We start from the raw sequence: 16,621 nt of genomic DNA, 5'->3' as shown, positions 1-16,621 counted from the left end.
CTGAAGAAAAGGGGAAGATATAAAAATGACAAAAGGTAGACTACTGAATGTATTATGAAAGAAAAAAAATATGGATATGATAAGATAAAAAGGGAGATTATGGAATCTACTTTTAAAAAGGAACTACTTGTTTTAAATAAGACAAGTAATGAAAATTTTTTGGTCTGAGTTTTTCAGATGTTACTGGACTGGACATTGTTAATATATATAATGGAGGTTTTATCTGAATCTGTCAAATGTTAATGGACTAGACATCATTAATGTAATTTTTTTTGGTTTTTCGAGATTAATGTAATTTTTGGCTGTATATATTGTATATACTTATTGGATAGTTTTTCTTGTATTAGTTATAAGCTTTTTTAATTTTAGACAAAAAGAGAGGAAATGTGGTGGTATTGTGTTCCTCAAAATATTGTGTACTCTAATAAATTTATCTGGGGTCAGAGAACAGACAGCCACTAGATACAAAGGCTAGAAAATGGTGGCACTCACACCTTTAATCCTAGCATTCCAGAGATAGAAATCCCTCTGGATCTCTGTGAGTTCAAGGCCACATTGGAAACGGCCAGGCATGGTGACACACGCCTTTAATCCCAGAAAGCCAGCCTTTAATCCCAGGGAGTGGTGGTAGAAAGCAAAAAGATATATAAGGCGTGAGGACCAAAAACTAGAAGATTTTGGCTGGTTAAGCATTTGGCTGGTTAAGTTTTTGGCTGGTTAAGCATTTGGCTGGTTCAGTTCAGCTGAGATTCATTCCGGATGAGGACTCAGAGGCCTCCAGTCTGAGGAGACAAGACCAGCTGAGGATCCGGTGAGGTGAGATAGCTGTGGCTTGTTCTGTCTCTCTGATCTACCAGCATGGACCCCAATAACTGGCCTCGGGTTTGATTTTATTAATAAGAACTTTTAAGATTCATGCTACAGTCATGCTAGTTATTTTTTTAGATATACAAAGATATATTTAAATTAGGTAGGTAATCTTCAAACATTTCAAAAACCTACAGAATATGTTTTAAGAACTTAGACTTTTCTAGACAGTGAGACACGTCTGCTCCTAGCAGCACCAATTATTTCAAAGAGGATGATAGAGGATCGAAGAAACTCATTGTGGAATTTGCCTTCTTTGTGGCAAAAGTTAACCACTAGACAAAAAAAAAGTCTTTGCCTGGATTGTTTGACAGGATGTTGTATAAACTGAACATGCAGGACCCATAGAAAAATGACCACTGAATTGTACCAAAATAAGGCAAGATTGTCCTTCAGTTTCCTGCTTTGCAGAGGAGACTACCAGACATTCTGCAGGACACAAGGAGAAGCAACTGAGAAACTCTAGACATATAGGCTAAAGATGGATGCCACAATGCTGCAGAGGAACTTTGGATGACTGTACAGGCAGCCAGATGTCTCTGTTATTCTAGATTTTTGGAAGGTGATTACAATGAACTTCCTGTTTACTTAGATAATGTTATATGTTTCTGGGGTCTTTGATGGAGTTGAAGACTAGATAATTGTAATTATAGCTTTCCTTAGTTATGATAAAAGAAAAATTAGATACAAAATTTAGACTCACAAAATAGGATATAATAGAATATTTTCTAATTTTGACTAGATATTGTAACTGTAATTCTTGCTTGATAACAGCTTTGTTATATATTATTTTACTATGTTAAAGTTAAAACCATACTTTTTATTAGCTAGAAAAGGGGAAGCGCTATGGGATATCTTTCTGTATGCTGTCAATATATGCTGTTCCCATTGGTTAATAAATAAAGTTACGTTGGGCTATGCCATGGCAGGATGGAGCCAGGCAGGAAAATCCAAGATAGATAATGAGAAGATAGAGGAGAGTGGCGGATATGCCAACCACTGCTCAAAAAGCAGCAAGATGCTAGCAGCCTGATAACACCATGGTCACATGGCAACTTTTAGATTAATAGAAATTGGTTAAGTTATAAGAGCTAGATAGCAAGAAGCTTGAGCCATAAGCAATGCAGTTTGTAATTAATATAAGCCTCGGGCTGATTATTTTATAGGTAGCTACTGGTCCCTATAGGACCATGGTGCCTGGCAGGAAGAAAGAAACTTCTGCTAAACACAACTTTTCTTTTTAAGCTTAAGATTACTTAATCCTACCATCTAGCCCATGATTTCAATTGCTCATGAGTAGGAACAGTCCTCTAGGTTAGATGTGGCAAGTCTATCTATTGTTAAAATAGTAAGCATTATTATTGGTATAATGGTTATACTAAAACATTTTAATTGAATTTTAATGTATATACATTCTAAAGAAATCTGTACACTCCACTGCAAAGAACAAAATAACCCTGAACAAGAGGATCTTAGGAAGGGCCAAGCTCACATGGATATTTTTATATAGAGATGCAAGATACTAACCCCCCTGAAAAAAAATCAAGTTACATTGAAAAGAAATAAGTTCAGACATTGAATAGTCACTTTATACAAATTAACTTCCTCAATCCTTACCACAGTCTATATTCTATCCTGTTCTATAATACTCAAGCATGAATAATTTCTGTGATTTGAACAAGTTTCCATATCTCTTAGCGTGCAGATTGGGTCCAACCATAGTACAGTATAATGTCTCTTTGAGTATTAATTCTGCCCTCCTAGTGTTCTTAAAGAGTAGCTTTTAAGATTGTGGGTTTTTAAAAATATGGCTTTAATTTATAGTGGGTGTATGATCTCATGATAAATTCTCATAAAATCCCATTGAGGTTTTGGTAATGAGCTCCAATTTCCAAATAGGGACATTAATATGCAAACTTTAGTACACACACAAAGTAAAGAAGGCATACTCAAATATTCAAACTGTGAGTTTAATGTTCTTTCCATTACACCTTCACGCCCTCATAAAGTTAATTTTTTTAAAAAAAAATACACATAAGGAGAGGGAAAAGTCACTCAGAGATTTTTCTTCCAGATTAGGAGAAATCTTCCTGGCAGTCTTATGATCATCTCCTCATCTGTTTATTCAGCACTTAGTAATACTCCACTATAACTCTGGAGATGGGTGCACATCTCTCAACCATACTGTGCCAGAGGCAAAAGGTCTCAGAGCCACAGGGACATCCTGTCTTCTGAAAGTGATTCCCAACAGTGGATTCAGATTAAGATATAATGTGAAGAATACGTGTGTCGTGTGTGTTTGCCTCTCTAGAAATAATGGCATGTTGCTTTGATCCCTTATGAGTCACAGTACTCTGCCATCTTTCAAACTTTCCTGGCCCATAACTAACTTGTATTGTTCTTATCTAAGAATGTGCATCTCACTTTTTAAAGAGGGGATGTAATTCTTCTCTTTTAAGTCCATGAGTCTGTGGTAAGTTAAAAATAATTATAAGAAAACAACTACATACTATGTATGCATTGGGGAGTGTCTTAGTTGTTACTATTTCTGTAATGAAACATCATGACCAAAGATATCTTGAGGAAGAAAGAGATTATTTTACTCACAGTTCCATATGACACTTCATCATCAAAGTGAGGGCAGGAACTCAAGCAGGGCCCAAACCTAGAGACAGGAGCTTATGTAGAAGCCTTAGAAGGATGCTGCTTGCTCATCATGGCTTGCTCAAGCTGCTATCTTATAGAACCCAGGACCACCAGCCCAAGGGTGGCACTACCTACCATGGGCAGGGAGCTACCTCATCAATTACTAATTGAGAAAATGCTCTATAGGCTTGCCCAGAGCCCAATATTATGGAGGCATTTTCTTAATTGAGGTTTCCTCAATTAAGAAATGACTTTACCTTGCATCAAGTTTATATAAAACTATCCAACAGAGGGAGTATGGGTGGAAGTTAGTCATTTTCTCAGTGAAACCAGTGAACAAAATCATGAAGATTGGCGAAATAGTGGTCCATAGGGGAGGATTAGTTTTATAGAAAATGGTATCTATATGCAAATATTTCTAAAGGGACCTACAAGGAAGATGTCGGATCAATTCAAGCAATGTGTTTGGTGGAGGAGATTTATAAGTTGTTCCTCACAAAGATACAATTGAGTTCTGAAAAGGAATTGGGTTAAAATTCTCTTTGTCTTGAGTTTGTAACTATAAAGGATTTTGAATAACAAGACTGATGAGCTGGCTTGGTTATCTTAGGAGATCCTGTTTTATTATGATTCTAGCCAGCATCAAGGGAACAGTTAAATGCAACATTTATCACAGAGTTTGGAAAGCAGAGAATCTCACACAAAAAATAGTTTAAGTATAAAACTCTAGTATTATAACACATCTCTTCTCCAAATCCTTTGCATTTTCTCATTTTAATAAGTAATAATCATGTAAACATAAATATCTCATTTCCTTTTCAAAAGAGGGTATAAGTGTAAATTTTGGTATTTTTACTTGAAAAGTATATCCTTTTCACATTTTGTAATCCATATATCAGATATTAACATGCTTAACAAAGTCAGATAAACAATTTCCCCCTATTACTTTATGTAGCAAATATCAAACTACAGTGCATGAAGGAAGAAGCAGATGTCTTATTTCTAAGCAATCATACAGCTGAATTAAAATAAGGTTACATTATATATCAAAGGCAAACACTTGATAATTTTTGCACCAGAGGAGTTCAGGTCCTGCTATAAATCTCTGCCTGCAAAATGGGAAAAGAAAGAATGTGGAGACTCAAAACTCATTAACACAAATATCCATAAACAAAAACTGTTACAGAAAGCAGTGCCTGGTTGTAATCCTAACCTGTTAACAAGAACTTGCTGAGTGTAGCCAATTCTGACAATAAAGACCCTGAGTTTTATTCCTGGAGTTAGAGAGGGTTTTTACAGAGATCAGAGAAAAATTCCCCCTTGCTTCCAGCAGGGGAAGAAAAAAATGAAATCACTCAAAGGGACATCAGGACATTTTGTCTTTTACAAAGTCTCACCTCAGGAGGATGTACACCCAGTCATTTACCTGAGTTTTTGTGGAGCACAGCACCAAGCATTCTTACCCACTGCACCATCTGTCCAGCCCCTACGTTTTATATTAATTGATCTAACAGATAACATTTTGTTAAAAAATAATTGTCAACAGCAATACATTTAACTATCAACACATGCATATATAAACAAATTAATTACAGAAATAATACAAAATTGAGCCATTTTTCCACCCCTAACACCATGTTAATTTTGCAGTTAGTAGTAGGTTCACCTCTAGGACTTATGGTCTACCCAGCCATATGTTCTTGACTCAGTTAATGACACCCGGCATGACTTTTATCTTGTAGAGAAGGCCATAAATCCAATTATTGGTTACTACCATAACATTTCTGTCACTACTGCACCATTGAACAAAGCTTTGTAGGCTAACCATGGATCACAAATAGGCAAGACTGTTGGTTCCTTTTTTTTTCTGCAGTTGAATGAATAGAACCCTTCAGCATTCTGAAAGCCCACCAATAGACCTGACACTTCCAGATTAGTACCAAGATGACTTCTCCATGTCCTACGACTCCTCAAGTATGTGGCATCTTCAGCAATAATGTCATACCATCAAGTTCTGCATGGTAACGATCTTAGTTAGGGCTTCTATTGCTGTGTTAAAATACTATAACCAACTTGACATCTGGAGTGCTGATACCCCCAGCCTTTGCTTTGAATGTACTGGGTGTTTGTGATTCCTGATAATACTTAACACTATTTTTTCAGTTTGAATGAATAAAGAGATTGTATTCAACTCTTAGACAATTTTTGATAGGATGCCATTTTCACAATATTAAGAGTATGGGAGGTATTTCAATTGTTTGTGATTTTCTTTGATTTCTTTTCCTTTGATGTCATAACTTTGATTATAGAAGTCTTTCATTTCCTTGGGTAAATGAAATAAATACAGGTATTCCAACATATTTTACTATTATTTATATATATAAAGTCTTCTGGTCTTTGTGTGTTGGTTTTGTATTCTTATACACTGATAAATGTTTTATCAGCTATATGTGTTTTCCAATTAGGTTTTAAGGTTCTCCTTTGTATAAAATCATTTCATCAGCAAATAAATATACTTTGATTTCTTCCTCTCCTATTTTTATCCCATTTATTCTACACCTATATTATTGCTTTGGATAAGATATCAAAGTCTATATTTCACAGGAGTGAGAAGTGGGCATCCTTGTCTTATTCACAATTTTAGTGAAGTTATTTGAATTGTCTTCATTTAACATAATGTTAGCTGTAGGCTTGTATATTGCTTTTATTATATTGGGATATGTATCTTGTATTCCCATATTCTCCATGACTTTTATCATGAAAGGATGTTGGACTTTGTCACAGGCCTTTTAAGTATCTAATGAGGTGATAATGTTAAAAAAAATGACTTGATATTCAGATGGTTTACCTCTAAGTGTTATCTGGTCTTTCTGTGGCATTCAATAATTTTTGTTCTGTATGTTTAGTGTTTCACTATTATATTGGAAGGAGGACTCTCTCTGGTGTCCTGTACTCTTCCTGTCCCTTGATTAGTATTTCTGTCCTTAGGTTTAGGGAAGTTTTGTTCATTGTGTGTGTGTGGGGGGGGTGCACCTCACATTGCTGATTTTCTTTCTTTATGTCTTATTCATGCTCATAAATTTCCTAACTAGTATTTTGTTTAATTATTTTTAAAAAACATTATCATACACTGTATTTTGATAATATCCTTCTCTCCCCATAGCTCCTTCTCCCCTCACTACTCACTGAATTTCATGTTCTCACCCCCTTCTCTCTCAAAAACTCAAAACAAAAGCCAAAATAAGAAGAAAAATATAAAATTATAAGGTCCATTTTGTGTTAGACAACTATTACTGAGCATAAGGCCTGCCTGGAGTATAGTGGATATACCTGGAGTCTCTCTATTGAAGAAAACTGATTTTCAGTCTCAGATTTGGAAATATTCCTTCAATAATTCTGACAAATATATTTTCTGTGCACTTATTTAGGTTTCTTAGTCTATGCTCAAGATTCATAAATTCCTTGTTTTTGTAGTGTTCTATGATTCTATTATTAAATTGTATTAGATTTATCATTTTTTTTTTTTTTTGGTTTTTCGAGACAGGGTTTCTCTGTGTAGCTTTGCGCCTTTCCTGGAGCTCACTTGGTAGCCCAGGCTGGCCTCGAACTCACAGAGATCCGCCTGGCTCTGCCTCCCGAGTGCTGGGATTAAAGGCGTGCGCCACCAACGCCCGGCTTGTAGATTTATCATTTTTTTAACTGAGTGATCTACTTCTTCTTTGTCTTTGCTATGGGACATAGGCGTAGCAAGCTTTTTTGTCAGATTATTTTTGGACCACCAGGTTGCATATAATGACACAGAGACTTATTAATTATGAAAGCTTGGCCTTTTCTTAGTTTTCCTCCCAACTAGTTTTTACAACTTAATTATCTAATTTCTTTTTTAATTTACATTTTGTCACATGGCTCCATTACCACTTCTTAGTGTAGCCCATGCAACTTGCTCTGAGTTTGCTGGAGAAATCAAGAGCCTAGATTCTTCCTCCCAATTTCTCTCTCTCTGCCTGGAAGTCCCACACATACCTCCTGCCTAGTTATTGACACTTCAGCTTTTTATGGCATCAATCATTTCCATACATCTTCACAAAATGGAAGAATATCCCATAACACATAGGCATCTGGAGTTAGGCTCTTGGTAGTGTCTCTTTGATTGGACATCTGTACAGGCTTTGTGTTATGGTTGTTGGGGTCTCTCTTATTTCTTTCTTTGTTTCTTTTCTTTTTCTTTTTCTTTTTTTTGAGACAAGTTTTCTCTGTGTAATTTTGGTGCCTGTCCTGAATCTCTCTCTGTAGACCAGGCTGACCTCAAACTCATAGAGATCTGCCTGGCCTTGCCTTCTGAGTGCTGGCTTTAAAGGCATGTGCCACCACTGCCCGATGGGATCTCTCTTATTTCTTAAAGTTATTAAGTTTTTTGAGCAGACAGGTGGCCCTTAATGTTCAGACTTGGGACCACTCACTGTTGACGTGCAATTGGAAGATCAGAAGTGATTCTCCCATGCGTGTTGAAATCCAAGGGCCTTGCTGAGTTGGCCTTGGGATAGATGGCCCTGCCCTCACTGGATACTGCAACAGGAGAGCTCTCTCCACTCCCACAATTGGGAAATATGGCCCCACCTCTCACCATGGGCATGTATCTCACGTGGGCAGCACACTAGAGCTGAACCTGTTGTCCAGGACACAGAAGAGCCAACCTTGAAGCTGGAGCTGAGCCTCCAGGCCATCACCTGTCATATGGTGGCATGGATGAGGGAAAGGTGCCCTCTATCCCCAGCCCCTTTATACCACAGCAGGCAAGAGAGCCTGAATCAGTGTCACAAGAGTGGGAGAAATAGCCCTGCTTCTCAACAACTGCAGCACACGGGAGAGCACACACTGCACCCCGCTAGGGTAGCACACCCAACATGTTGTCAGGGATGCAGGTAGTCAGCCCTGAGGGTGTGAGTGCAGACAAACTGACCCTGCCCTCCCTCATATATCCCCCTACAGCAATCAGGAGAGAGGGCTCTTCACTTCTCCTGGGCAAGGCAGTGGAGCTAGGATCACACCTAATGGTGTGAGTGTGGTTAAACCTGACTAGAGGGCCTGAGAGTAAGAGAACTGGCCTTTCTGCTTGCTGCAGGTTGCTTTGGGTGGGCTGGTTGAGGCAGTGCTTCACCCAGGTGGTAAAAATGGGGGAAAGCTGGCAGGCTGAACAGTGCAGAGACCACCCAGGACCAGAACCAGGGCTGTAGGATCAGCATGACACAGCACAACAGGTCATCCAACAGAAGCCTCCAGTGAGAGTCTGTTATGGATAATGTAAGAGAGCCAGAGGCCTCGAACCAGACAAATGACTCATGACAGTGAACACTTGCAAGTAAAGATGAAAAGAATAAAAAATGGACTGTATGACCTGACCCACTGGGCCACACCACATGAAAGGAATAAAGAATGAATTTTATGACCTGAATCACTGGGCCACACCACAGCTTCCATGACAAAATTCTCCCCACTCCTTTTTATTTTGTTTTGTTTGCTTGCTTTGTTTGGTTTTTTACTTTTCTTTTAATTTTTCCTTTGTTTTTGGGGGGTTGGGGGAGGTTGCAAGGGCAGAGGGCAGATGTGGCGGGGACAGGGGGGAGACAAGGATCATGATGCGTCATGTAAAATCCACAAAGAACCAATGAAAATTCCAGAAAGGGAGAGCTTCTAGTTCAATCAGGGCAAGGTTCAGCTTCATAGCACAATGAGTCCGGTGGTGATAGCAGGTTCTAAGAGTAGATTTTCAGAAGTCTGCAAGGGTATACACAGAGTCTCTGTTCTTCAGATCACCAGGGTAAGAACCATGACACTAGGAAGAACAGGCCCTGCCTGGATATCATGTATTCTAGGGTGTGGCCAGTGGGAAGTGGGTGTTATCTTTATAACAACAAGATAGACAGCTCTTAAGGAACAATAACTGAATTTAACCTTTGCCTTCCAATGCATGTGTGCACACTCACTCACATATATGAGGCATTCTCATTAACACACAAATATACACATGTACACCCAAAAATAAAATAATAAGATAAATAAAAACAATATTATCACACTTGTGCAATGATTTATTTCAGAAAAAATTCTCAATGCTAATATATTCAAAACTTTCTCTAGCAACATAAGAAGGCTAGCAGTTGTCTTACAGACTCCTGGGGAATTTGTGAAACATATGTATGATGTATTTTAATCAAAACAGAAAATGCTGAATGAAACACAGAATGATTAATAAGGAAATTATGTTGGTTGCATATTGGCTATCATATGCGTATATTAGGGGGGAAATAAATATCAAAATTATCAAAGTCTGATAGTAACAAATACATTCCAGATACTAAGAATATGTTAGTGACCCCAAGAAGAAGAGATGAGGTGGGATATTGGGGGAATAGTATTAAGAAGATCATGGAAAAGAAATAAAGTCATAGAATTTCATGAGGTGAAGTAAAATTACATAGAATGACTAAAATAAAACATATTCAATATATACCATATAGTAACCTCAGATTAAGAGCTAATGAAATATTTTACACATTATGTTTTTCACAAGAATGATCTTCTTTCTATGATTTTCTTCAGTGCAATATTGACGTCCTTGTTCCTTAGACTGTAGATCAGGGGGTTGAGCATGGGCACAATGATGGTGTAAAACACAGAAGACACTTTCCCTTCATCCATTGAGCTGGAAGATGATGGGTTCAAATACATAAATGCAGCAGAACCAAAAAAGACAGCAACGGCTGAGATATGGGAGCTGCAGGTGCTGAAGGCTTTGGATCTGCCCTCAGTAGATTTAATGCGTAGGATGCTGATAATGATGAAAGTGTAAGAACTAAGGATGGTCAGGGTTGGGGCAATGATATTAATTCCACTAAAAATTAGGATCATCAATTCATTCACATAAATACTAGTGCAGGAGAGCTTAAGGATAGAAATAAGGTCACAGAAATAATGATTGATCAAATCAAATCTGCAGAAATGAATCCTAAACATACATCCTACGTGAGCCGATGCACAAACTACACCTAAAATATAAACTCCTAATACAAGAGAAAGGCAGGCCTGTTGAGACATGATGATGCTGTAAAGCAAGGGGCTGCAGATGGCAACATAGCGATCATATGCCATTGCAGCCAGCATGTAACATTCGGAAATAGCAAAAAGGAGAAAGAAGTAAAGTTGAATCATGCACTCAGGGTAGGAGATGTCATTCTTCTCCATAACAAAGCTCACCAGCATTTTGGGGGTAATGACAGTAGATTGGCATAGGTCAATGAAGGAGAGACTGCTGAGGAAGAAGTACATGGGGGTGTGTAGGTGGGAGCTGAGCAGGATCAGGATGATCATTCCCAGGTTCCCCAGCACTGTGAGCAGGTAGATTCCAAGGAAGAGGAGGAACAGGGGCAGCTGCAGCTCTGGTTGGTCTGTTAACCCAGCCAGAAAGAATTTGGTCACTGTAGAGTGATTACCTTTTTCCATGCCCTCTGTTCAGATTCTGAAAGGAAAAAATAGAGCCTTTTGAGAGAAATGGTTGCTCTTCTTTTGTGGGCAGGTGGCCCCTAAAATTCTATATGATTACTTCACTCTGTACCATCTTCATTAGGTGGAAGTTATCTACTTTTAATATTTACTAACCTTGAGTTTCAAAATTAATAATATTTTATAGAAAACATTTTATTTGTGTTTGTAGTGTTGAAAAACTTTATGCTGTCAATTTTCTATTTTCAACATGTCAAACCTTTGAACCTAGAGTTTATAAATTCTATTTCGAAACCACATCATTTACTGAAAGACACACTTGGACCAATACAGTAGCTGGTTTGAGTCATTATTTTAAAATATTTTGAGGAGAATAATTCCACCTAACTCATAAGTGGAAGAGACTTATCAATCAAACTTTTTGTTAACTACGTCCAACCAATTGTTAAGCAAATGACAATTACTGACAAAATTTCAGGAATAGCAAATGTTAGTGCCCCAAGTTTTCTTCTTTTCCCTTCAATTTCCATAAATTAGAGGGCGTCAAAGGCAGAACTCCAGAAATGGAGAGTGAAGAGTTACAGATTTCTTTCCTTGTTCTGTTATATAATGAATACATATATTAATTATTTCAAAAAGTAAAAATTCATAATTATTATAATTGAATTATCTTTATTGGCACATGATATGACTACATACATAAGTGACTCAAAAAATTCCTCCAAGAAATTCCTCCAGCTAATAAACTCTTTGAGTCAAGTGGCTGACTATGAAATTCACTTATATAAATCAATAGCCTTCCTATATACAAGTAACAAATCGACTGAGAAAAACCCAGGGAAACAACATCTTTCATAATAGTCTCAAACAATATAAAATATCCTGGGGTAACTCTAACAAAGCATGTGAAAGATTTGTATGCTAAAAACATCAAGTATTTGAAGACAGAAATTGAAAATGTAAAGATCTCCCATGCACATGGGTAGGTAAGATTAACATAGTAAAAATGGCCATCCTACCAAAAGCAATCTACAAATTACATCAAAATTTCAACAGAATTCTTCATAGATCTGGGAAGGACAATTCAAGATATTCTAAACTAAAAATATACCTCCAATTCAATTAAACAATCAAATTCATAGACCCAGAGAAAATAAAGGGAAATGCAGACTTTTTCATGAAAACACAAATCTTAGAATGTAACAAATGATGCCATATTATTTTAGGTTACCCTTATACCTTATTACACAATGACACCTAAAAGTTCTCTAATGTGGCTTCTCAGCTCAGGTGATACTGAACTGGAATAAAACCAAGAGGTCACAATGACTACTAATGGTTGAACCAGTGGGTCTCTTAGGGGCCACCATGTACCGTAGCTGTATCCCTCTTCCCAAGGCCTTGCACATGTTTCCATTTCTTCTGGCTTTCACGAGGCTAGCAGGCACTGATATAAAGCTATTATGCTACATTTCAGGCTATGGCTTTATCTGTGGATATTGTTACTAAGGAAAAGTCATTGGCATGATGAAACACAGAAGCTGTAGGATGCTTGGAAAACATTTAAAGGTGATACAGTAAGACATTTTATTATGTATGAAAGCACAAAGACACACCCTTTAATAATCACAAGAGACAATTGTGTCAGTTAGTTATTTTTAAAGGGGAACAAGTTACTTATACATGCTCATGGACATGCTGAGCCTTAAGTTTGATGATAATTCACTTTCAAAGATGTAGAAGAAAGATTCCCTTAATTTCTTTTATAAAACCACAAATGGTCAGTCACATTGATCCTGCTAAATTCTTTATGCATACAAGGCTCTCCATCTGTGATGGACAAGGTTGGCTAGTTACAGTTACTAGACAATGTGACAGTCATTTCATTGTCCACATTCTAGACCTCTGTTCAGTCTACCTGCAAGAGTGTTGTCACCAAGCACCTTTTCTTTGTTATCTGGTAAATATGCATTTCCTTTTATATTCATTCTAACACTATGGTTTATGTGCGGTGATTCTCCATAGTCATGTATTGGATTCATCCCTCCTATAACATGTTCAGGATATTGTAATTTCTGAACAGCACACTTGCTTCTTGTGCTATAAGTTACATTACTAGCCAAATGACAAGTTGGACTTATTTGCCTATGTCTCTAGTAATACAAGTCGGCCACATTTCAGGTTTTTAAAGGTATTTTTAAGAATAAACTGGGCGGCAGTGGTGCACACCTTTAATTCCAGCATTCAGGAGGCAGGTAGATCTCTGTGAGTTCAAGGCCAGTCTGGTCTACAAAGCAAGATCTAGGATGAGCACCAAAACTACATAGAGAAACCCTTTCTCAAAGAACAAACAAACAAACAAAAAAGAATAAGTGAGATTCTGCATGAGTTAAGACATTGATTGCCCCAGACTTCAGAGTCATAAATGACATATGTGATCACATGAGACACACTCACCTTACTTCTACTGCAATTCTCAATTTCAAGTTTTATTTGCCACTTGCAAATGGCACTAATCCTAAAATTGGTAGAAGCATGCTCCTCACATTCTGCAGTTAGTGTTGAGAAGGCCAGGCCTAGTCCTCAACAGAAATAGTACCTTTGATCCTAGTCTACATGTCTTGTCAGCATCTTCCAGGACTCACTTATTTTGTAACTCTGCAGATTCACAGTTACCTGAGTGTCTATGAAGCACTGTCTTGAGTTTAACTTCTACAGGTACTGCATGTCAGCAAATAAATGTTTTCTAAGGACTCTCATTATTCTAAAAATATGCTCATGAGAAAAGTAAGTAATTATAAACACCAATTCCCCATCTGCCTAGTTATTTTTCAAATTGGTTCCTGTCATTTCAATACTTTCACATCATAATAAAAATTTTGAGTATGTGAATTACTAAAAGAGCTGTGTTAAAATGCTTACTCTGATCCAGTAGGTCTGGGTGTGGGTGAGATTTTATATATTTCTTATGAGCTAACACAACAGACAGAGCCCACACTGGGGAAACTAGGTTTTAGAGGAACAATGTCTTTCCTGATGAGTTATATCTTACTGAGTATAAGTTTAAAGATTTAAAAAAAAAATCTATTCATTGCTTGGCAGATCGCATGAATATTATTTACAGTTTCTCCAACAATAAAAATCACCTTGCTTTCCTCCTAATTTAAAGAAACCCTGGAGAACTGTAGAATTTTCTAAATGAAGGGGAATGGGGGCACCATTGGGACTACAGAAGCAGATGATGTATTGGATTATTTCATGACTAAATAGAAACGAAAGCAATCCAAATTCTCGAAATATTAAAATGGTTTGTAAGAATAACCTAAGTGTCTTCTATGATGACAAATTTATTTTGGTTTTCATAATTTGTTCCTATTATTCTTCTATAAGCAACAAAATAGTAAATGCTCAGATTAACAGAGATCCTATAAAACAAGAGTTAAAACTCTGTCATTCAATACTACACACCAGATTAATGTTCTAAAGAAATCAATATAACTTTGGTGCTAATTTGCATAGAAAAGAATTGTATGAAACAGGCATGTATAATCTTATCATTCAGGAAAGAACTGTACTAATATATTTAGTGAATCAGTAACACGTGAGACATTGGAAATTTTGTAAATTTCAAAAATTCTCAAAATGTTACATGAATAATAGTTGAAACAATTGAAAGTTAGTGATGGTTTCTTAGTGGCTATCTTCAAGCATTCTATATGTCTTGTAGTTAAGAAGTGTTGAGCTTTTGGTTTACATTTTATATTTTATTTATTTTTCTAATACCTTAATTTATATACATATCTAAATATATGTATTTATTATTACAGGTGAGTGAAATTTCCATCCATGCACAATAGATTGAAAAAGTAGTTGCCTTAAGCTCAGATCTACAGAGATCATGAATGCTTAGAAATATGCTGAGACAATAAGGTTCAACTATATTCTGAGCTAAATTTGACATATGGCATAATTTTAGAGTCCCCACAGGACAATCTCTAGGACTGTGGTCACTTTGCTTAACTCTCTTCCCTTAATCTAAAGTCCTGGACAAACCTTAATATGGAGGATCAAAAAGCCTGTGAATAAAAATAATAGACTAACTGGAGAATAATTTAGCAAGCCCCACAATAAATAAATAAATAAATAAATAAATGGACAGAACATATTCTGCCCTTGCTCAAACTGGCTGGGTTATTGTACTTTCTAGCAATATGGTGTTTTTTTTTTCTGTTTTTTTATTTGACACCTTTACTGCAGTGTATTTTACACATATATCACTGAACACATAAAATAAATTTTCCTGATATCTTCATAGGTGAAATTATATTCCACTCTGGGTATGAATAATTTCCAGTAGTATAAAGTATCCCATTGTTGAAACATGAAATGTCAAAATGTATTAATTTTTAACTTTCTACAAGCTGAATAATCAAGGGAAACTAAGCATCATTTTAAGGATTTCTTTATGAACAGGATTTAATAAATTCAGAACTCAGTTATTCACACATTATCTTACTTGGATTGGTTTGCTAGAGAAATTCTGCTCAAGACCAAAATTTTAAATCTTTGTGTAAAATAGGTCAGAATGCCATTACTAATTAATGTACTCTTAAAACATGCAAACAAATGAACTTTAAAGAATTTGATTAACAAAAATCTACTGGATTAAATTTAGTTTTAAGATAGTTGTAGTTCCTTGGAATGATATCAAACCATTCATGGATATGGATAGTATGAATGTCAGACACTTCCCTTAAATATTTCATGAGAGAATAAGGAAAATTTTAAGGACCCAGTAAATTTTAAGAATTATTCTAGTATCTGAATAGCAAAAAGCCATATAAGCAGAAATGTCTGCTTGTATGTATTAGTCACGGTGAGTATGGCCAAGCTATGGACATACAAACTCTAATAATCAATGGATAAACCACAAGGATACTGGATCTGGCAGAAGCTCAACACATGTGAATGTCTATAAACAGATTTTAAAATGGAAAGCAGGTGTCTAAAGTAATATACCAAAGAAGGTAAATAAGATTCATTGAAGAATAAGCCAAACTGGAAATTACAAGCATCATAGTTCTAAGTACCATGCTCTTTCACATATTTTTAGAGTATTTCAAAACATTAAAAATACTGTCCTTTCATTTAATATATGAAAGAAAATTTTCAGCTGTGTGGCCATAGTGCAAACCTTTAATCCCAGCACTCAGGAGGCAGAGCCAGGTGGCTCTCTGTGAGTTTCAGGCCAATATAGTCTAAAGAGCAAGATCCAGAACAGGCATCAAAACTAGACAGAGAAACCCTGTCTCAAAAAAAAGAAAGAAAGGAAAAGAAAAAAGAAAGGAAGACTTCTTAACCAACAGTACTATCAAAGAAATACAAAGTTGAAGGGTTTGAGATAATAAGGTAAATAGGCTAATGCCATCTCAGTATCTCTATAATGTATATGTAACCACTTTTATATAGGAAATAGTAATGGACAATTATACAAATGTGAAATTATAAAATATCTATATTAATGCTTAAAATATTGACAAATGGATTAATGATTCAAACCATACATCATTTGATGATTCTATACTAATAAATCTTGTATTTGTTTAGT

At 36.3% G+C, this 16,621-nt stretch overlaps 1 protein-coding gene across 1 annotated transcript; it reads right to left on the bottom strand.

Annotated features, from left to right (window-relative positions):
• Positions 1-10,077: 10,077 nt before the first annotated feature.
• LOC114691249 (olfactory receptor 146) lies at positions 10,078-11,013 on the bottom strand. The gene has a single exon (XM_028866511.1). It carries the CDS (start codon positions 11,011-11,013, stop codon positions 10,078-10,080), a length of 936 nt encoding a protein of 311 aa, XP_028722344.1.
• Positions 11,014-16,621: the final 5,608 nt, after the last annotated feature.

This window comes from Peromyscus leucopus, chromosome 7 (assembly GCF_004664715.2).
Source record: "Peromyscus leucopus breed LL Stock chromosome 7, UCI_PerLeu_2.1, whole genome shotgun sequence".
NCBI lineage: Eukaryota > Metazoa > Chordata > Mammalia > Rodentia > Cricetidae > Peromyscus > Peromyscus leucopus.
Note: the sequence above shows the minus strand (reverse complement) of the source record. Positions and strands in the feature narration are given on the sequence as shown.

Bases quoted from the DNA above. Each gene is read 5' to 3' on its own strand.
- LOC114691249 (XM_028866511.1), bottom strand. From the start codon at position 11,013: ATGGAAAAAGGTAATCACTCTACAGTGACCAAATTCTTTCTGGCTGGG.